Raw genomic sequence first — 22,168 nt, 5'->3', positions numbered from 1 at the left:
AGGCAGAGTGACAGAGAGAGGGAGAGAAAAAGAGATATCGGGCTGGTGCTGTGGCTCAATAGGCTAATCCTCCACCTTGCGACGCCGGCACACTGGGTGCTAGTCCCGGTCGGGGCGCCGGATTCTGTCCCGGTTGCCCCTCTTCCAGGCCAGCTCTCTGCTGTGGCCCGGGAGTGCAGTGGAGGATAGCCCAAGTCCTTGGGCCCTGCACCCCATGGGAGACCAGGAAAAGCACCTGGCTCCTGCCATCGGATCAGTGCGGTGCGCCGGCCACAGTGTGCTGGCCGCGGCGGCCATTGGAGGGTGAACCAACGGCAAAAGGAAGACCTTTCTCTCTGTCTCTCTCTCTCACTGTCCACTCTGCCTGTCAAAAAAAAAAAAAAAAAGAAAAAGAGAGATATCTTCCATTTGCTGGTTCACTTCCTAAATGCCTGGAACAGCCAGGGCTGAGCCAAGCCAAAGCCAGGAGCTAAGCACTCCATCAAGGTCTCCCACGTAGGCGTCTTGCCCAACGGCTTGGGCCATCACCTGCTGCCTATCAAGATGCATTAGCAGGAAGCTAGACCGGAAGCAGAGTAGCTGGGACTCAAAGTGGCACTCAGATATATAATGTGGCCATCACAACAGCAGTCTAACCTGCTGTGCAATACCACCACCTCTTTATTTTTGTTTGGTAAATTTCAGAAGGGTCACATGGTAGTCTTAAATCCTAAGTTATTGCTGTAAGATAGATAGATAGACAGGCAGGCAGACAGACATCCTTCGGTATCTGCAGGGAATGAGTTGCAGGACCCCTAATGGATACCAAGATCCATGCATGCTGAAGTGCCTCAAATAAAATGGCATAGTACTGGGGCCAGTGTTGTGGTGAAGCAGGTTGGGCCGCTGCCTGTGACGACGGCGTCCCACTTGAGTCCCAGCTGCTCCACTTGTAACCCAGCTAGCTCCCTGTGGGTACGCTTGGGAAAGCAGCAGAAAATGGCCTGAGTGCTTGGTCCCTGCCACCCATGTGGGAGACCTGGATGGAGTTCCAGGCTCCTGGCTTTCGCCTGGCCCAGCCCTGGCTGTTGCAGCCAGCTGAGGAGTGAACCAGTAGATAAAAAATTTCTCTCTCTCTCCCTTTCTCTCTGTAACTCTGCCTTTCAAATGCGTAAATCTTTTTATAAAAAAAATAAAATGGCATAGTATTTGCACATATACTCCACACATCGTCCAGTACACTTGAAATCATCTCTAGACTACTTCTGATACACAATACAATGCAAATGCTACGCACATAGTTGCTATGCTATGCTGTTTAGGGGTAAAGAAAATATTCTGTACATGTTCAGTACAGATGTCATTTTTTTTTTCCTGAAGATTTTTGATCTATGATTGGTTGAGACCAGAGATGCAGAGCCCATGGATACAGAGGACCAATTATACTGTGCAGCAGACACCACGAGATGGGACCCCAGTGCCTGCACGGCTGCCTGGCTGCCATGACTAGGGGTGTAGTCCAGGAGGCTCTGACGTCAGTCCCCTCAGGGACAGTCCCAGCTGTATACTGTACAGCAGCCTTCTCTGAGCCCATACCCCTCCCCTGGCCTTCCCATGAATGAGGGGTGTGTGTATGAGTGTGTGTGTGTGTGTGTGTGTGTGTGTGTGAAGGCCTTGGCATGTTGCCCCAACCTAGCTCATCTCTGACGGCTGGGTGTGAGATCACCCAGGCTGTCTCTGGGCCAGTGATGCAGTTCAGCTTCTGCCTGTATCCACTCCTGTTTTTGCCCCCTCCCTCTCACAGGGGTTGAGCCCAAGAACTTTCCTTAATAAATACCCTTCATGCTGTACTCCACCTTGATCTAGGTTCCCCAGGAATCCAATCTACATTTCTTATCTTAAATTCTGACATTTTTGCTTCTGATCATGTAGCAATCTCCTATCAAGGATTAAAATCTGTTTCCATAGTAACATGCTTCATTCTCTTAGCATTTTCTATCATGGAAAAAGCCAACATACTTAAAGAGTTAGTATACTGAATGCTTACATGCCCAGCCACATTTAAACAGCTAGAGCCGGGGCCGGCGCTGTGGCATAGCAGGTAAAGCCACTGCCTGCAGTGCAGGCATCCCATATGGGCGTCAGTTTGAGTCCTGGTTGCTCCACTTCCAATTCAGCTCTCTGCTGTGGCCTGGGAAAGCAATAGAAGATGGTCCAAGTCCTTGGGCCCCTGCACCTGCATGGGAGACCTGGAAGAAGCTCCTGGCTCCTGGCTTTGGATCGGCACAGCTCCGGCCATTGCAGCCAATTGAGGAGTGAACCAACAGATGGAAGACCTCTCTCTCTCTGCCTCTCCTCTCTCTGTGTAACTCTTTCAAATAAATAAATAAATCTTTAAAAGAAAAAATAAACAGCTAGAGTCAATCCTGTTTCATCTATCTGTCCTATCTACTTGTGCCAATTATTTTGAAGCAAAACTCACACATGGTATTATTTCATTCATAAATACTGCAGTGACTCAAAGAGAGTAACTCCTTAAAAAACATGACCACAATTCTGTCACCGTATTTAAATGTTTAAACATTTTCTAGTATCAAATGTTTCCCTAGGTCTCTCCTCAATCTTTTTATACTTTCTTTGCTCAAAACGAGAGTCAATTAAGGTCCCTGCTTGGCAATAAGCTATGTCTCTTAAGTCTCTTTATCTTTCCTTATCTTTGCAATTTATTTGTTCAAGAAACTTTAGGGTGGTTTAGCAGCTAAGATGTTGCTCGGGATGTCTACATCCCATAACAGAGTGCCTGGGTTTGAGTCCCAGCTCCGCTTAACGATTCCGGCTAATGTATACCACGGGAGGCAGCAGGCAAGGACTCAAGTAGCTGGGTCCCTGCCCCCAACATGGGAGACCTGGATTGAGTTTCCAGCTCTGGACTTCGGCTTGGCCCAGCTTCCGCTGCTGTGGGCATCTGTGGTGTGAACCAGTGGATGAAAAGTCTCTGCCTGTTTCTCTCTGCCTTTCAAAGAAAGAGAAATCACTCGTTTGTCCTATGTGTGTACAGCCCGGATGTGTAGGTTTGTGTCCCTTTATTGCTTACATGTTCCTCTGTGCCCTGTACTTCCTGAGAACTGCCAGTTCCTTCCAGGGAAACAGATTTAGACCCAATTTTGGGCAAGAATTCTTCCTAAGTGGTGCTGTGGACTTCCATCTGGAGGCGTGCCGGCCGGCTGCCTCTCTCTGAGAGACTACACACTATGCTACTGTATCATTCCTTCTGCATTTCTTAGCTGGACTATTTTTGAAAAGAAAGCATTTCCCCCACACCAACTACTTGGTTACTCTGTGGTGTGATTCAGAGGAAGGGCAGGATGCACCCTCGATTCTTTCACGTTCACTGATAACACACTTTCCCTCTCTATCACATTGCAGCATGTGTTTCTCTGAGCCTCGTCTGCAAACGCAATGACTTTCTCTAGCATTTCCTGAGGGCTGCAGTAGCAGGTTGCGACAGGGACAGTGGTGGCAGGTTACTTCCCAGTAGCCTCCCTGCTATGGTCTGGACATGGTCTGCTGTTCTAGGGTCCGTTGCCCTCAGAGGCTCTGAGTCACTCGGGGAACTGCTCTCAGCAAGGATGAACGTAGTTCTAGATGGAGCCCAGTTGGTTCCCATGGAAGTGAGCTGTTATAAAAGGCGAATCCCTCTCTGGCTTCCTGTCTTGCCACACAATCTCTCTCTCTGATGCATTCCCACCATGATGCCATTTGTCATGATGGTACCCAGCCAGGGGCACCCTCACTAGAGCTAGTGTCACGTTGTTGGAATTCTCAGCCTCCAAAATTGTGAGATAAATAGAAGGGCATTGGCTCAATGGTTGACGCCTGTATGACACACAGGAGGGCCTGAATCTGAACCTCGACTCCACTTCTGATCCAGCTTCCTGCTAATGCATACCTGCGGAGGCAGCAGGTGATGACTCAAGTATGTGGGTCTGGTGGTGTAGCGAGTAAAGCCACCACCTGCAGTGCTGACATCCCATATAGGTGCTGGTTCAAGTCCCAGCTGCTCCACTTCTGATGCAGCTTTCTGCTGTGGCTGTGAAAGATGGCCTAAGTCCTTGGGCCCCTGTACCTACGTGGGAGACCCAGAGGAAGCTCCCGGCACCTGGCTTTGGATGGGCGCAACTCCAGCTGTTGCGGCCATCTGGGGAGTGAATCAGCAGATGGAAGACCTCTCTCTCTCTGCCTCTGCCTCTCAAATAAATTTTTCAAAAAAATAAAAAAGTATGTGGGTCCTTGCCAGGCCACAGAAGATCTGGATTGAGTTCCTAGCTCCTGAATTGAGCCTGGATCAGCCCTGGCTGTTATAGGCATCTGGGGAGTGAACAAGCAGATGGAAAACTTCACACACACACACTCACTCTCTCTCTCTCTGCTTTTCAAATAAATAAGTTGAAAAAAAAAAAATAGACATCTTTTCTTTATCAGCACCAGACACTTCATTATAGCAATGAGAAGTGGACTACTCCACCCTCAGATGCATTCTGATGCACACGACAACCCACACTGAGTTGCCTTTTTTTTTTTTTTTTTTTTGACAGGCAGAGTGGACAGTGAGAGAGAGAGACAGAGAGAAAGGTCTTCCTTTTCCGTTGGTTCACCCTCCAATGGCCGCTGCGGCCAGCGTACCGCGCTGATCCGAAGCCAGGAGCCAGGTGCCTCTCCTGGTCTCCCACGTGGGTGCAGGGCCCAAGCACTTGGGCCATCCTCCACTGCCTTCCTGGGCCACAGCAGAGAGCTGGCCTGGAAGAGGGGCAACCGGGACAGAATCCAGCGCCCCGACCGGGACTAGAACCTGGTGTGCCGGCACCGCAGGCGAAGGATTAGCTTATTGAGCCCAGCCAACCTTTTTTTTTTTTTTTTTTATCTATTTTATTTATTTGAAATGCAGGGTTATAGAGAGAAAAGGGGAGAGATATAGAGAGAAAAAGGGAGAGATATAGAGAGATGTCTTCTATTTGCTGGTTCACTCCCCCAATGGTGCAACAGCCAGGGCTAGGCCAGGAGCTACATCTGGATCTCCTATGTGGATGTAGGGGCCCAAGGACTTGGGGCATCTTCTGCTGCTTTCCCAGGCACATTAGCAGGGAGCTGGATTGGAAGCGGAGCAGCTGGGACTCAAACCAGCGCCCAAATGGGATGCCTGTGCGGCAGGCAGTTCAACCTGTTAGACCACAACAGTGGCCCCATGAGTTGCTTTCTACATGATGATCTGTAGACTAGGAATCAGGGATTCAGAGAAGAATAAGACCTTGCCCTGGTCCTTGTCTTTGTCCTTGCCCTTAGAGGTCCCTTGTTTAAGCCTCAGGGAGAGGGAACTGCCAGCAAATGACCAGTTACAATGCATTTGTGCTTATGTGAGAACAAGCACAGGGGACTACACACTGCCTTGGGAGGAGGCTGGCCAGAGCCTCCACAGGGACAGTGACATATGTGCTGCGCGGGCCTCGAAGGGTGGGCAGGAGGAAGACACAACACACAGAAGCAGGAAGAGTAAAGCATGCCGGTCACATGACACTGCAGGTGCACGGGGTGTTGCATCACCCTGGTGCCACCAGCACCCATCACAGCCACCCTGGACAGGACATGAGCGTGCAGTCTGCTCAGGGTCTCCCTCTTTCTGCCCTGACTCGCCTGTCATCAGGTCATCCCCATCGGAGGGGAGCAGAGAAGCCTGCTAGCTGGCACCTGCTGCCCAGACACGGCCCCACTGCTGTGAATCAGACAGAGCCGAGACTCCAGGGGCTGCTGACTTCCATGGAAACCCGGACTAGACGCGCACGGCTGCAGCTAGACACTGAGGGCAACTGGAAGAAATCGGTTACGGGAAGATGGGGAACTAGGGGTAAAATTTTTAGAAGTCTTTCTTGTGCTGCTGTAATGCAGTTCTTCCTGATAGAGATAGAATGGAATCTGCTCAAAGCAGCAAAAAGAAAATGAAAAGCACACAAATAAGAAAAACGCAGTGGTGTGAGCAAATGTTATATAAAGGTCTGGCTCCTGCTGCTCTACCTGCAGGCTTGAGAAGATGCAGCACCGCACCCAGGAGCCGCCATCTGGGGCGAGGACTAAGGCGCAGGTCTCTGTCCTGCCTCCCGCCATGAGATTAGCTGAGTTTCACCCTTCACATAGTGGGGTCCCTGAGACTCCCAAGGTATCCCCCTCCCCTTCCAGTCTAAGCAGAAAGAGACTCCTTGGTGTGTACTAAACAATGACTCACCGACAAAATTAAAATAAGATCCCTTCACCCCCAGCTTCACACCCCTCCCGGCAACATATGTTCCTTGTTCTCTTTCCCAGGGGGAAGGACTGGTGATCCGCTGCAGGGAGAACCTGCCAGGCAGAGTTGTGAGGTCTTTCCTTGACTTGATAATGATATTTTCCAGAGGAGCTCCCAGAGCCCTTGGTAATGAACCCGACCTGTCCCAGCTTTCCTTCTCTCCTTGGCCTCCCCCGGGGCCCTGTGCTGGGTCCGTCACGTCTCTCCCTGAAACCCCCACTTCCCGTTGGATCAGCACCCTTCATCCGGCCTCTGCTGCCTCCTGCCTGGACTAGTGAGGGCTTTCTAACAGGACTCTGCCCCTGCGCCCACCCACCTAGCCTTCACCAACACGGGGCTCTTTTCCTGAAAAAGCACTGCTGCCAAAGACACCGACTGCCTATTTTAAGATTAAGAAGTTGCTGTGATTTTTTTTTAAGTAAGTCATATGATGGTGGCTTGCGGCTGAGTTGTTTTATTTATTTTTTATTTTTTTATTTTTAAAGAGTACTTATCTTTCAGAGACACATTCTGAAATATGACAGGTGAAAGGACATGACCTCTGGAATTTGATAAAAAAAATGAAAGGAAAAGTGAATGTTGAGTGGGATGTAAATGAAAGAACATTGACCGTTGAGTACATAATCGCTGAAACTGGGGCATGGGGAAACCCAGTTATACTTACTGGTCTACTTTTTCTTATCTGTCTGAAATTTTCCATTAAAATTAATAAAAAAAGATTTCAAGGATCCTGCTTGCTAAGGGAACATGAAAGTTCAGGAGAGCTCAGCACCCACCTTCCAATACTGCCTTTTTACCTGTGTCTCCCACCACACCTCACCCTCACTTCTCTGTCCCTTTCGGAAACCCTTTGTGTGCAGGCTTCTGCTGGGCACGACACAGACCCTCACATCAGACAGACAAGGTCGAGTCTCCCCTAACACGCTCACCCCCGGTCTGTACCGACTGAAGCAGCCTTGTCCTCCGTCATTCGATAAATACCCATATGCACCTCCTGCGTGCCAGCACGGCACGCACAATCTCTGAGCGAGTCTGGGGAAGGTGAGCAAATCCACTCCTGAGGCCCTTGGTGGGATAAGAGTGAGCTCTCTGCTGGACGTGAGCCTGGCGTGCTGGCAAGCACAGACGGGAACCTGATCTAGCTGGGACGGTGAGAAGAGCTGGAATGGCTGAGGCAGGTCCAACCCGTGCCAGGGTAGGTGCCAACTTAAAACTCACCTCCTGCGACCTTTTCTCTGCCCTGCCAAGCAAGCTATGGTCCCACGGGTCTATTGCCACCAGTAGCACTTACAGCTTAGAAAGGAGTTGCACACCCAAAGGCCTAGAGAAGCTGGCCCAGCAGCATGAGCAAGAGTGCAAATCTGAGGCCAGGGGTGAGCCAGAGGCATGTGCCCCTTCTAAAGTGCCCACCCACCGTGGACCCTGGGTTAGCTCCCTCTGCTACTTCAAGCAAAGCTGGATATAATATCACTTTATATTATATGACCCATAATATATGTATACTAATCTATACGTTTATCACATAATCAGACATCATGTTACATATGTGTGTTTTCATGTAAAAAATTCAAAATCCAGATTTTAGGTGAAATCTTCACATCAAAAAATTTGGCTCAAATCTATTTATGTGTGTGTGTGTGAGTGTGTGTGTATTTTTAAAATATTTATTTGCTGTGGTGCAGTAGGTTAAGCCACTGCCTGTAATGCTGGCATCCCATATGAGCTCTGGTTTGAGTACTGGTCACTCCATTTCCAATCTGGCTCCCTGCTAATGTACCAAGGAAAGCAGCAGAAGATGCCCTAAGTGCTTGGACCCCTGCCACCCACATGGGAGACCTGGATGGAGTTTCAGGCTCTCAGCTTTGGGCTGACCCACTCAGGCTGTTGGTGGCCATTTGGGGAATGAACCAGTGGCTGGAAGATCTCTCTGTCTGTCCTCTCAGTAACTCTGCCTTTCAGATGAATGAAATACATTTTTTTAAAAAATTTATGTATTTATTTGATAGGCAGAGTGACAGAGTGAGGGAGCGTCAGACAGAGAAAGGGAGATTTTTCCATCTGCTGATTCACTCCCCAAATGGTCACATCAGCCAGAGATGAGCCAGGGGCCAGGAACTCCATCCTGATCTCCCATTTAGGTGGCAGGAGACCAAAGCACTCGGGCCATCATGCATTGTTTTCCCAGGTGCATTAGCAGGAAGCTGGATCAGAAGCAAAGTAGCTGGGACTCAAATCAGCACTCTGATAGGGTATGTCAGCATTCCAAAGACAGCTTAACTTGCTATGCCAGAATGCCAGAGCTTGGTTCAAAAAAATTTTTTTAAGAATTTTTTTTTTTCTCCAAAGACTTATTTATTTGAAAGGCAGAGTTACAAAGAGGCAGAGGCAGAAAGAGAGAGAGAGAGAGAGAGAGGTCTTTCATCCGCTGGTTTACTCCCCAAATGGCCACAATGACCGAAACTGGGCAGATCTGAAGCCAGGAGCCAGGAGCTTCTTCCAGGTCTCCCACGTGGGTGTAGGGGCCCAAGCACTTGGGCCATCTTCTACTGCTTTCCCGGCCCATAGCAGGGAGCTGGATTGGAATTGGAGCAGCTTGGTCTGCAACCAGCACCTATATGGGATGCTGGCAGGGCAGGGGGCAGCTTTACCTGCTACGCCACAGCACTCATCCCCTGGCTCAAATTTTTAAAAATACTCCGTGAGGGTGAGAGTTTGGTGCAGCAGTGAAGATGCTGCAAATTAGAACACTCACATCCCACATCTCAGTGCCTGGCGTTTGGCCTCAACTCCACTCATTTCTACCTTCCTGTTAATGTACACCCTGGGAGGTGGCATGGGATAGCTCAAGTACTGGGGTCGGTCCCTGCACCCACACTGGAGACCAAGAACGCATGAGTTCAAAGCTTCTGACTTTGACCTTGGCCCAGGCCTGATTGTTACAGTCATTGAAGGAGTGAGTTGGTGGATGAGAGCACTGTCTCTCTACCTTTCAAATACACTGACAAAATAAATAAATACATTTTTTAAAGTGATTAAAAAAAATAACACACAAAGAGGGGCTGGTATTATCAGGCAGCAACTTAGGCAGCCACTTGGCACACCAGCAAGCCACATCACAGTGCCTGGTTCGAGTCCCAGCTACTCTACTTCCCACTAATGTGCCAAGGAAGGCAGTGAAAGATGACCTCAATACTTGGACCCCTGGCCCTGCCAACCATGTGAGAGACCAGGATGGAGTTCCTGGCTCTGGGCTTTGGCGTGGCTCAGACCTGGCTGTTGTGGCCATTTGGAGAGTGACTCAGTAGATGAAAGATCTGTCTCTGTCTCTTCCTCTCTCTATAACTCTTCCAGATAGATAGATAGATATAGAAACAATAGAAAAAAAAAAAAAAAAAACACTGTGTGGGCCAAACTGGACGTGTCTGTAATTTAAATTGGGCCCCAGACTACAAACTTAGAGCTTGTGGCCTGTTAGTGGACACTCGGCAGGCATTGGTTTTCTTTTCCAGTCACTACCCTCCTCATTGCAAGCTCTCTGCGGATGGAAATTGTGTCGCCCGGCTCACAGCAGCAGAGCCCTGGGGGAGGGGTGGGAGGGACCAGTGAGTCTCCATGCAGATACTTACTTCTGGCTGGCCTCCATCTCCAGCAGGGCGGACAGAGCTGAGGCTCCCTTCTTCCCGACAGGGGGCCCCGCCGACTCCAGGGAGTGTGTGGGAATGGGCCCGGTCATCTGTAAGCCCTTCATGGTGGCCCCTTTCTAAAGCAGAGAAGAGAGACGGAGGCCATCAGGCCGAGAGGGCTCTCTCAGAGGACGCCACTCTCGCCCGAGCACCTGCTGCTGCGTCTTCGGGCTCTGGGAAGCCAGCAAACGGAGCCGAGGGGCACGGGTTCTCGGTACTCCTTCGCACTCACACTGAAGGCCCCAGGTACCTGCTAGACTGGAACTACCTCAGGCATCAACACATTTTCCCTTCACCACAGCTCTGGCAGGTAAGTACTGGGATCCCCAATTTACAGAAGAACCTGAGGCTCAGAAAGCTTTCGCAATTTACCCCAAATCCTACTGCAGCTGGAATTCGAATTCCAGTTGCCTCACTTCAAAATCAAAGTTCTTTCCAGTATACAAACTCTGCAAGGAATGTTTCTAACCATGAGTGATGCTGCATACAAAAGCCAGCTGGCATGGTGGGGGTGGGAAGGGAGAACCCTGAACTTGAGGTTAAACACAAAAAAATAAAAACACAGCTGATGACAGAATGCTACCCAGTCATCAAAAAGAATGAACTACTGATGACACAACGTGGAGGGATCCCAAAGCATCATGCTGAGTGAAAGCAGGCGGCCTTTGGAAGGTCACGTGGTGTGTGAGTCCATGTTTGAGACACCAGAAAGACACAAAAGCTGAGTGACGATGGACAGGGAGTGGCTGCCGGAGATTCCAGACAGGGCAAACATAACGGGTAGTAAGAGGGAGTGTTTTTGAAGGGAGCGGACTCTTCTATATCCTGTCCTAGTGGTGGTTGCTAGACCTACAGGTTTGCTAAACTTCATAGACCTGTACATTCATGTTCTCTCTCAGGTCAATCACATTACTATGTTAATTAAAAAACACAGCAAAACCATGCAGAATCTCAGATCTTCCCTTAGTGGCTGGGCAGCCTCAGACATACCCCACAACCCCCAGGGGCATCAGTCTCCCCACTGGGCAGCGCGTGGCTGACATGAACGCCCAGGGATGTGGGAAATCAAGGTGACCTCACAGTAAGGAAGGGCCGTGGCTGTTAGCTCCTGAGAGGGTTTCTACCTGCAGAGTCAGCAGCGCATCACACAAGCAGCAGTGTGGACGCTGGGTCCCAGGTGGGGAGCATACAAGCTGCTATGTCCTCAGCTACAGAGGGCAGCCCCGCCCAGTCACCCCTCTCCAGCCTCCTTCACCCTGCCGTGGGGGATACTCTGTTTTGGATTTAAGAACAATGTTGGGCAGCTGCAGTGTAAATAAACCGGCCAGTGAGAGGCCTATGAGAGAGGAGGAAGCAGACCTCGCCTCCCAAACCAGACCCGGTCCCCAAGGAGCCCCAGGATCCCTTACCCGCATCATGCGGTCTGAGCGGTGCCGCCTGCGGATCCGGTTCAAGCCCTCCACAAAGCGGATAAAGCCGTCCAGGAGCTGCCACTCATCCTCGTCAGCTCGGGGCCTGTCCCCATAGATGTCGCAGTGGGCCTCGCCCTCTGTGATACGCTTGGTGGCAGTGACGCAGGCTGGCAGCAGCAGGAAGCGGGTTCTCCAGAACTTCAGAGACTCAATTAAGCTGCGGAGGACCAAGGAGATCACAGGGGCAGTGAGAAACAGCAGATTCAAAAAAAGCACTCCCTGGGTCAGCGCTGTGACGTAGTGGGCTAAGCCGCCACTTGCAGCACCAGCATCCCATAAGGGCACCGGTTCAAGTCCCAGCTGCTCCTCTTCCAATCCAGCTCTCGGCTATGGCCTGGGAAAGCAGTGGAAGATGGCCCAAGTCCTTGGGCCCTGCACACACATGGGAGACCCAGAAGAAACTCCTGGTTCCTGGCTTTGGCCTGGCCCACCGTTGGCCATTTTTGTGGCCAACTAGGGAGTGAACCAGTGGCTAGAAGATGTCTTTTTCTCTCTCTGTGTAAGTGACTTTCAAGTAAATAAATGAATCTTAAAACACACACACACACACACACACACACACAAGTCTTGAAGAATCTCAGGAGGTCAGGATGCTTCTCTGTACCCAGGACCTGGGTCCAATGACATTGTGGCTTTATATTACCAGAAACCTTACATAAATATTGAGAATTAAAAATGAGATACCCTAGCTGAAAAGCCCATGAGAGCATTTCAGGCATGGAAAGCCAAGACACTGTGGCAAAAAATGTCCTACATGAAAGATCTCTGTGGGTGAGATCCCAGTGGAAAAAAGGGCCATCAAAGAAGGAGGTATCCTTCTCTGAAGGGAGGAGAGAGCTTCCACTTTGGTTATGGCCCTGTCTAAATAATAACGAAGTTTGTGGACTCAAAAGGCTTCCATAGCCTTGGCAGCTCATGACAAGAGACTTGGGTAATTACTGACATCATAAATAAGAGTGTCAGTTGTTAAATCAACAACAGGAGGGGCTGGCACTGTGGCGCAGTGGGTTAATGTCCTGGCCTGAAGCACCGGCATCCCATATGGGAGCTGGTTCAAGACCCGGCTGCTCCACTTCTGATCCAGCTCTCTGCTATGGCCTGGGAAAGCAGTAGAAGATGGCCCAAGTGCTTGGGCCCCTGCACCAACATGGGAGACCTGGAAGAGGCTCCTGGCTCCTGGCTTCAGATCGGCGCAGCTCCAGCTTTGAGGCCAACTGGGGAGTGAACCATCAGATGGAAGACCTCTCTGTCTCTCTGCCTCTCCTCTCTCTGTGTAACTCTTGACTTTCAAATAAATAAATAAAATCTTAAAAAAAAATCAACAACAGGAGTCACTGTATACTTGTTCCCCATGTAGGACCTCTGTCCTTAACGTGTTGTACTATGAGAATTAACAGTACAGCTAGTATTCAGACAGTACTTTATACTTTGTGTGTCTATGTGGGTGCAAACTGTTGAAATCTTTACTTAGTATAGAGTTGATCTTCTGTATATAAAGATAATTGGCCGGCGCCGTGGCTCACTAGGGTAATCCTCCGCCTTGCGACGCCGGCACACCGGGTTCTACTCCTGGTCAGGGCGCCGGATTCTGTCCCGGTTGCCCCTCTTCCAGGCCAGCTCTCTGCTGTGGCCAGGGAGTGCAGTGGAGGATGGCCCAAGTGCTTGGGCCCTGCACCCCATGGGAGACCAGGAGAAGCACCTGGCTCCTGGCTTCGGATCAGCGCGGTGCGCCGGCCGCGGTGGCCATTGGAGGGTGAACCAACGGCAAAGGAAGACCTTTCTCTCTGTCTCTCTCTCTCACTGTCCACTCTGCCTGTCAAAAAAAAAAAAAAAAGATAATTAAAAATGAATCTTATGGGGGCCCAGCACCGTGGCTCATTTGGCTAATCCTCCTCCTGCAGCACTGGCATCCCATATGGGCACCAGGTTCTAGTCCCAGTTGCTCCTCTTCCAGTCCAGCTCTCTGCTGTGGCCCAGGAGGGCAGTGGAGGATGGCCCAAGTCCTTGGGCCCCTGAACCCACATGGGAGACCAGGAGGAAGCGCTTGGCTCCTGGCTTCAGATTGGCACAGCGCCGGCCGTAGCGGCCATTTGGGGGGTGAACCAACAGAAGGAAGACCTTTCTCTTTCTCTCTCTCTGTAACTCTGTCAAATAAATAAATAAAAAATCTTTTAAAAAAATGAATCTTAATAAAGAATGGGATGAGAGAGGGAGTAGGAGGTGGGACGGTTTGGGGGTGGGAGGGCGGGTATGGTCTCCTTTGTATAAAGTTAACTGGAAGTGGATCTTAGTGGAGAATGGGACTGGGAATGGGAAAGGGAGGAGGAAGAGAGTGGGAGGGTGGGTGTGAGGGCAGATATGCTGGAAAGAATCACTGTATTCCTAAAGTTGTACTTATGAAATGCATGAAGTTTGTATTCCTTAAATAAAAGGCTTCCTTGGCAAAATAAATAAATAAATAAATTTTTAAAAAAGAGAGAGAGAGAGAGACCAAACGATACCAGCTGAGTCATCAAAAACAGTGAGAACACGATCTGTGCTGACGCTTGCATCAGAGGCCGCCTCCTTCTGCTGCACTCAGGGGCATTCAGTGCATTCACAGCGTGTGGTGCAGCCATCGCCACCACCCAGCTCAGCACCAAGTTTTTAACCCAAGTGCAGGGGGGCTTGTGTTCTTCCATGTTTCTTTTCTTCTAAAACAGACATCATTTCATCATTGGAAACGGACACGCGTGTTAAGAAATGCGCTCGTCCCAGGCGGCAGGGATGGAAGGCCGTGGCCTGCTCTCTGACCTGAAGTCCTCGGAGCCGGCAGAGCAGATGTACTGGTCCAAGTAATTCCACTTGTACTCCTCCAGCCGCTCGTGGGAGAACTCCACCCAGCAGGGCACGAACTCCGAGTCCGAATGGGAAGGGCAGAGGCTGTAGGCGTAGTGGATCTGGGCGGATTCATAAGGGTACCTGGAAAAAAAGGAGGGCATGCCCAGACATGGAAAAGAGAATGCTAGGTTGGGTGCTATGGCACAGCAGGTTCACCACCATTTGAGACGCCCATCCCATGTTGGGCAGTTTGGGATCAAGTCCCACATCCCACATTTTTGTTTTTTTAAAGATTTATTTACTTAATATTTGAAAGAGTTACAGAGGGAGAAAGAGAGAGAGAGAGAGAGAGAGAGAGAGAGAGAGAGAGATCTTCCATTCACTGGTTCACTCCCCAAATGGCTACAACGGCGAGGGCTGGGGCAGGTCAAAGCCAGGAACCTGGAGCTTCTTCCATAGGTAGCAGGGGTTCATGCACTTGGGCCATCCTCTGCTGCTTTTCCCATGCCCCTAGCAGGGAGCTGGATTGGAAGTGGAGCAGCTGGGACTTGAACTGGATATGGCATCCATATGAAATGCCAGCTTCATAAGTGGCAGCTTCACCACTATGCCATAATGCTGGCCCCCAACTCCGCTTCTGAGCCAGCTTCCTGCTAATGCACCTGGAAGGAACAGACGATGGTCCAAAGCAGTAGGGTCCCTGAAGAGAAAGACCCAGATGGAGCTCCTAACTCCTGGCTTCCACCTGGCCCAGCCCTGGCTGTTGTGAGCAACCGGAGAGGGAGCCAGTGGATGGAGGCCCTGTCTTCCTATCACTCTGTCTTTCAAATAAGTAATTTCTTTTGTTTTTAAAGAGCTTTCCTCCCAATTCATGTCTTATCTTTCCTGTCTTGTTATGTTTTGCACCATCCTTGGCATTTGACACTCAGTTGTGGGAACCAGTTCATCCCAGGGGACTAAAAGGGAAATTTCTTGGAACTTTTTTTTTTTTTTTTTTTTTGACAGGCAGAGTGGACAGTGAGAGAGAGACAGAGAGAAAGGTCTTCCTTTGCTGTTGGTTCACCCTCCAGTGGCTGCCGCGGCCGGCGTGCTGCGACCTGCGCACCGCGCCGATCCAATGGCAGGAGCCAGGTGCTTCTCCTGGTCTCCCATGGGGTGCAGGGCCCAAGCACCTGGGCCATCCTCCACTGCACTCCCTGGCCACAGCAGAGAGCTGGCCTGGAAGAGGGGCAACCGGGACAGAATCCGGTGCCCCGACTGGGACTAGAACCCGGAGTGCCGGCACCACAAGGCGGAGGATTAGCCTACTGAGCCGCGGCGCCAGCCCGGAACTTCTTAAACCTTTCCATTCTTTTCCCCTCATTCTTTAGTTTAAACTGGCTTGCCACTATGAATCATGCTAAACATTAGACACTGAGCCAGTCCCTTCCGGAAGTGGGTGGCTATCACCCTGAAATAACCCTAGAAAACAAAAACTCCAGATGGAAACCAACCACTCAGCTTCCCCAACTTGGATTATGTGCTTTCCACGTGATCTGGGACAGGAACTGAAAACCTGGACTATCCCAGGACTCACTTGGGAAGGTACCGTGTCACCGTGATCATCTTGTCCTTTAGCGTCACTTTGTGGAAAGTTCTGCCCATACTCAGCCAATACTGGTCTTCCTCTTCAGGGCGGTTCCGAGACACAAGGCCTAATAGGGAAACAAACAACTTCCTCCATTGAGCTGAGCATGTCCCTACAACAGGCAATCAGTTCTCATCCATGCACATTCAGTAAGAGAGAAGCCGAAGGGATGACATCATTTTCTCTTAAGGGGCAGCTTAATGATGAAAGTTATGCTTGATTGAAAAAAAAAAAAAGTCTTGTGCCAAGTGTTTCGTGCAGCTGTTAAGATGTCAGTTGTGGGGGCCAGCATTGTGGCAAAGCAGATAAAGCCGCTGCCTGCGACATCAGCATCCCATATGGGGGCTGCTTGCGCTGCTCCACATCTAATCCAGCTCCCTGATAATGTCCTGGGAAAAGCAGAGGAAGATGGCCCAAGTGCCTGGGCCTCTGCCAAACACACGGAGGACCTGGAAGAAGCTCCCAGCTCCTGGCTGTGGCCTGGCCCAGCACCAGCCATTGCAGCCATCTAGGGAGTGAATCAGTGGATGGAAACTTTCTCTCTCTCTCTCTCTCTCTGTCTGTCTCACCCTCTCTCTATGTGACTCTCTGAAAGTCAGTTACACAGAGAGGAGGAGAGACAGAAAGACATAGCTCTTCCATCCACTGGTTCACTCCCTAACTGGCCGCAACAGCTGAAGATAAGCTGATCCGAAGCCAGGAGCCAGGGGCTTCTTCCAGGTCTCCCATGTGGGTGCAGGGACCCAACTACTTGGGCCATCTTCTACTGCTTTCCCAGGTGCATCAGCAGGGAGCTGGATCAGAAGTGGGGCAGCTGGGACTCAAACTAGCACCCATATGGGATGCTGGTGCTGCAGGCCGGGACTTTAACCTGCTACACCACAGCACCAGCCCCATATAATAAATCTTAAAAAAAAAAAAAAAAAAAAAAAAAAAAGACACTTGAGATACCTGCATCCCATATTGGAATGTTTAGGTCAAGTCCTGCTTCCTCCACTTCCAATCCAGCCTCCTGTTAATGCATACACTGAAAGGTGGTGAGTGATGACTCAAGCACTTAGGTCCCTGCCACCCACATGGAAGACCCAGGTTGAGTGAATCAACAGATGGAAGATCTCTCTCTCTCTATTTCTCTCTGCCTTTCAGATAAAATTAAAAGGAAAAGTCCTGAATATGGAGTATTTTTTTATTACTAAGCCAACCAGCAGTGGACTAGAGCCTTAAAGTGCTAACGATATGTGGATGACACCCTGGGGCTGAGCCTGATGCTTCTTCTAGGGAGGAAAGTTCTTGGCTAAGTGTTAATAGGCTAAGAGACAACTGTGGGACCAAAATGGAATGGCACTCCACCAAGCCCCAGCTGCCCACCCTGGCATCTGAGGCCCTACCCCAGTGGGGCAGCCAAAGCAGCTTCCTGGCCTGTGTTTCCGTGACACCCGCCGCTGCTGCACCAAATTTCAGTCTTAAAGAACAGCAATTAATGGGCATCAATTTCCCTCCTCCAAACATTTGCTCAGGCTGCTTCTTTTGCCTTCCCTTCCTGGGCCACCACTGAAATCCCACGGCTCGTTTAAAGTCACTGTCAGGTGCCACTTCCTCCAAGAAACTGTCAATCAGCAGTCTGAATTCTTCCTTTCGTGTAGCTCGTGAGTGTCTCTCACGCCCTTATATGAAGAGTTGAGTCGGGCCTCAGATGCTCATCTCTGTATTTTCAATGACATCTAAGAAGGTACCAAAGCCAGAGGAGGTCTTCAAAACACAGGAGTTGAGTTGAACTGAACTCAGGAAAGAGGAAGACAATGAGTGACTAAGAAAACGACAAGTGCCTAAGAGAGTGAAAAACTGTGCCTCCAAGAATAACTGAGTCCAGCCAAGGTTTCCTTGATCTAGGAATGAGACGCAGGCCTGCCCTTCAGCTCTGCAAGTCACGCAGTGGCAGACAGCATGGGAGCGGTCAGGAGAAGAGAAGGGGCGACAGCGGAGGCTGACGGGATCTTCCCTGTGAATGCAGACATTTCCCAGATGGTGCCCAGGCAGCAGCAAGCCAGTCATGGAGGAAGAGGCTGGGCATCCACTCGGAGCCTGGGGTCAAAACCTCAGCTCTCCTATTTGCCAGCTGTGTGATCTCAGCCCCAATTTTCTTTAATTAATTTATTTGAAAAGTAGAGTTATAGAAAGAAGGAGAACAAAGAGAGAAAAAAGAGATCTTCGATGCACTGCCTCACTCCCCAAATAGTCACAATGACCAGAGCTGTGCCAGGCTGAAGCCAGGAGCCTGGAGCTTCTTCTGGGTCTCCCATGTGAGTGCAGGTGCCCAGGGACTTGGGCCATCCTCTGCTGCTTTCCCAGGCACATTAGCAGAGAGCTGGATCAGGAAGTGGAGCAGTTGGTGCCCAAATGGGATGCTGGCACTGTAGGCTGTGGCTTAATCCATTGCACCACACACTGGCCCCAAGCACCAAATCTAATCCCATTTTCTGCAACTAGGGAATGTCCCCGTTCACGCATTCCTTCCCTGATGCAACAAACGATGTCACAGGATACGGTTCATAAACATCGAGCATGGGATGGTAACCTTCTGAATCAGGTGTGGCCAGGTTACTCCTGTTCTAATCCTGCACAGCACAAACTGTGACGGAACTGTACGCTCGGGGTGAGCTGTTTTAACCTGTGCACACTCCGAGGGCAGGGCTGCTGCTTCTCTGCTCCCTGCTGGAACAGGGCCTGGCCCTCAATGGGCCTTCAATAAATCTACAACGATTGAACTTTTCTGGTGCCTGTCACGACAGTTCCATTTCTGTTACTGCAGAAGTAAGACGGATTAAATTCACCAAAGGAGAGAAATGACCACAAAGGGTACAGTTGGGCAGGCGGCCTCTGGCCAACTTATTATACCACGAGGCTCATGAAATCATCCAGGAACAGCACTGGGTGCTAGAGGAAGAACAGTGTCCCCTCTGAGGGTCACTGGCCAGCTATTCCAGAGAACAGCAAGTAGGCAGCCCAGATGGAGCCGGCGACAGCGAGGGCTGCACGTGGGATAGAGAACAAAGACTTCCACACACACAGTCCTGTGAGGGCTGGGTCTCCTGGCAGCTCTGGTTCACTCCCTGAGCCCCCTCACACCAGCCTTCTTTGGGAAGTCCAGGAAATATCACAACGCCTCCTGCTCCGAGGCCTCCGCACACACAGATCCTTCTGCCTGGCATGCTCTTCCCTTGCACTCCCACGCCTTCCCTGATCCCCAACTGCTTCTCCTCAAAACCCCTGCGCACACTTCAGGGCTGAGTTCAAATGTCCGCTTCTCAAGGAAGCTGTGCCTCCCCCTTCAGACTTCTGACCAGACCAAGTCTCAGATTAGTCGGTCCCACAGCTTCTCGGCTTTTCCCCCCTCAGTTTTTATCACAACATCTCATTCTCTCTGACAGCTGGACTAGTGTTGTTTTTCCCTGCTGTGCTACAAATCCCTCCCAGAGGAGGGGCTTCAAAGACAATGGTGAATGAATGAATGAATTCATATATATATATATGAATATGAATATATGAATTCATATATGATATATATCATATATATTTCTGTTACTGCAGAAGTAAGATATGTATACATATATGATATATATATGATATATATATATCATATATATATAGCTGCTGCATGCTAGCCACCATGGCTTCCATTTATGAAGACAAAAAGATGAATCGGAAATAGTCCTGGCACTTAAAGAGGTTAATATTTAGTAGGGTCTGGAGTATGACCAGAAGGCAGCATTCAACAAATGTCACCGAAGGCTTTTTCTCAAAGACTGCATGACCACTTAGCTCCCACTAGTAGGTTCACACTTCTCTGATAGCTCTGGCCAGAGCGGCTTTAATGGAGCCAAAGACAATCTGAGGTTTGCAATGAGGTGATGAGTGGGGTGGGAGTCTCATTAGCAGGAGACGAAGATAGCGCATTGATTGTTCCAGGAAATGGTGACCGCTTTCTGATGCCAGGCACCCACGCTTAATTCTCTTTGTTAGCCTTATTTCAGAAACACTCCCCACGGCCTCTCATTCTATTAGTGTCACCGATTCTTGGCCACTTTGCAGCCTCTGCCACTAACAGATGACCCATTCATGGCTTCAGGTCACTTAAGCTTCAGTGATGGAGAAGAGAAAGATGAGGCCAGGACACGGGGAAGGGCAGGGAGACCAAGGGTAAACTTCAGGTTTAGGGACCATCTGAGAACCTGCTGGGTGCCAGGCACCATAGTGGAAACAGTTAACGTGTGTTTCTGGGTTTAGAATATTCACTATAGCAGCTCAATTCACAATAGCTAAGACCTGGAACCAACCTAAATGCCCATCAACGGTAGACTGGATAAAGAAATTATGGGATATGTACTCTTTAGAATACTATACTGCAGTAAGAAACAACGAAATCCAGTCATTTGCAACAAAATGGAGGAATCTGGAACACATCATGCTGAGTGAAATAAGCCAGTCCCAAAGGGACAAATACCATATGTTCTCCCTGATCGGTGACAACTGACTGAACACCAAAAAGGAAACCTCCTGAAGTGAAACGGACACTATGGGAAACGGTGACTTGATCAGCATAGCCCTGACTGTTAATGAACAACTTAATACATTATCCCTCTTAGTAGTTTTTTTGTCTGTTCTACTTAATATGACTGATTTAATTCTGTAATTAATACACAGTTATTCTTAAGTGTTGAAATTTAACTGAAATGTGATCCCTGTTAAACATAAGAGTAGGAAGAAGAGAGGGAAGAGATATATAATTTGGGACATGCTCAAGCTGACTTGCCCCAAATGGTAGAGTTAGAAACATACCAGGGGACTCCAATTTAATCCCATCAAGGTGGCATGTACCAATGCCATCTCACTAGTCCAAGTGATCAATTTCAGTTCGCAATTGATCATAATGAAAGGACTAAGAGTCAAAGGGAGCACATAAGCAAGTCTAGTACCTGCTAACACTAACCGATAGAATAAATAAAGGGGAGAGTGATCCAACATGGGAAGTGAGATACTCAGCAGACTCATAGAATGGCAGATGCCCTAAATAGCACTCTGGCCTCAGAATCAGCCCTAAAGGCATTCAGATCTGGCTGAAAAGCCCATGAGAGTATTTCAGGCATGGAAAGCCAAGACACTCTGGCAAAAAGATCTCTGTGAGTGAGATCTCAGTGAAAAGAACAGGTCTTCAAAGAAGGAGGTACCTTTCTCTGAAGGGAGGAGAGAACCTCCACTTTGACTATGACCGTGTCTAAACAAGATAAGAGTCGGAGAACTCAAGGGGCTTCCATAGCCTTGGAAACTCATGACTGGAGCATAGGGAGATTACTGATGCCATAGACAGGAGTGTCAATTGGTAAAGTCAACAACAGGAGTCACTGTGCACTTACTCCTCATGTAGGATCTCTGTCATTAATGTGCTGTGCATTGAGATTTAATGCTATAACGAGTACTCAAATAATATATTTCACTTTGTGTTTCTATGGGGGTGCAAACTGTTGAAATCTTTACTTAATGCATACTAAACTGATCCTCTGTAAAAAAAAAAAAAAAAAAAAAGAATAGAAACTATCAACTCCCAACTTGACTCTCACTGGGATTAAACATGACAATAGGTCTGATCTGATTTCATCATCATTAAAAAAAAATCATCTATTATTTTTCACTTTATGTTTCTGTGTGGGAGCAAACTGTTGAAATCCTTACTTAATGTATACTAAGCTGATCTTCTGTATATTAAGATAATCGAAAATGAATCTTGATGTGAATGGAAGGGGAGAGGGAGTGGGAAAGGGGAGGGTTGTGGGTGGGAGGGACGGTATGGGGGGGAAGCCATAGTAATCCATTATTCGTACTTTGGAAACGTATATTCATTAAATAAAAGTTAAAAAAAAAAAACATAAAAAAAAAAAAAAAAAAAAAAAAAAAAGAATATTCACTATATACCTTGACAGCGCAGGACTGGCCTGGCTGCCTGCTATTCCTATATGTTTTCTTAGCCAGGTTGTACCATTCCTGGACTTGGTCACATCCTCTCCCTTAAAAAGAAAGCTGCAAATTAGAGTATTTAAGATAAATCTGCACCTAAAGAAGACTATTTCCAATGAAAAGTAAAACTGAGGGAAAAAAAACCACTTTCCTGCAAAACAATTACTGTCAGTCCATCTTATCTGTGGAGTCTACATCCATGCATTCAACTAACCATGGATCAAAAATACTTAAGAGAAGGGGA

The 22,168-nt window shown here is 49.0% G+C and overlaps 1 protein-coding gene across 12 annotated transcripts in view; it reads right to left on the bottom strand.

Moving 5' to 3' along the window:
* DEPDC5 (DEP domain containing 5, GATOR1 subcomplex subunit) overlaps window positions 1-22,168 on the bottom strand; it is a 153,328-nt gene that overhangs the window by 49,169 nt on the left and 81,991 nt on the right. For 8 of the 12 annotated variants that reach the window (XM_051826702.2, XM_051826696.2, XM_051826701.2 and 5 more), the window contains exons 28-31: window positions 15,865-15,982; window positions 14,262-14,429; window positions 11,406-11,625; window positions 9,940-10,073 (exon numbers count right to left, since the gene is read on the bottom strand). In XM_051826702.2, the coding sequence (XP_051682662.2) occupies window positions 9,940-10,073; window positions 11,406-11,625; window positions 14,262-14,429; window positions 15,865-15,982 (640 nt within the window). Of the gene's footprint in view, window positions 1-9,939; window positions 10,074-11,405; window positions 11,626-14,261; window positions 14,430-15,864; window positions 15,983-22,168 lie in introns of those variants that run through there. The other 4 variants (XR_011385158.1, XR_011385159.1, XM_051826707.2 and 1 more) reach the window with 2 other exon arrangements.

This window comes from Oryctolagus cuniculus, chromosome 21 (genome assembly GCF_964237555.1).
Source record: "Oryctolagus cuniculus chromosome 21, mOryCun1.1, whole genome shotgun sequence".
Taxonomy (NCBI): domain Eukaryota; kingdom Metazoa; phylum Chordata; class Mammalia; order Lagomorpha; family Leporidae; genus Oryctolagus; species Oryctolagus cuniculus.
The sequence above is the reverse complement of the archived record's forward strand: the minus strand, read 5'-3'. Positions and strand labels throughout refer to the sequence as shown.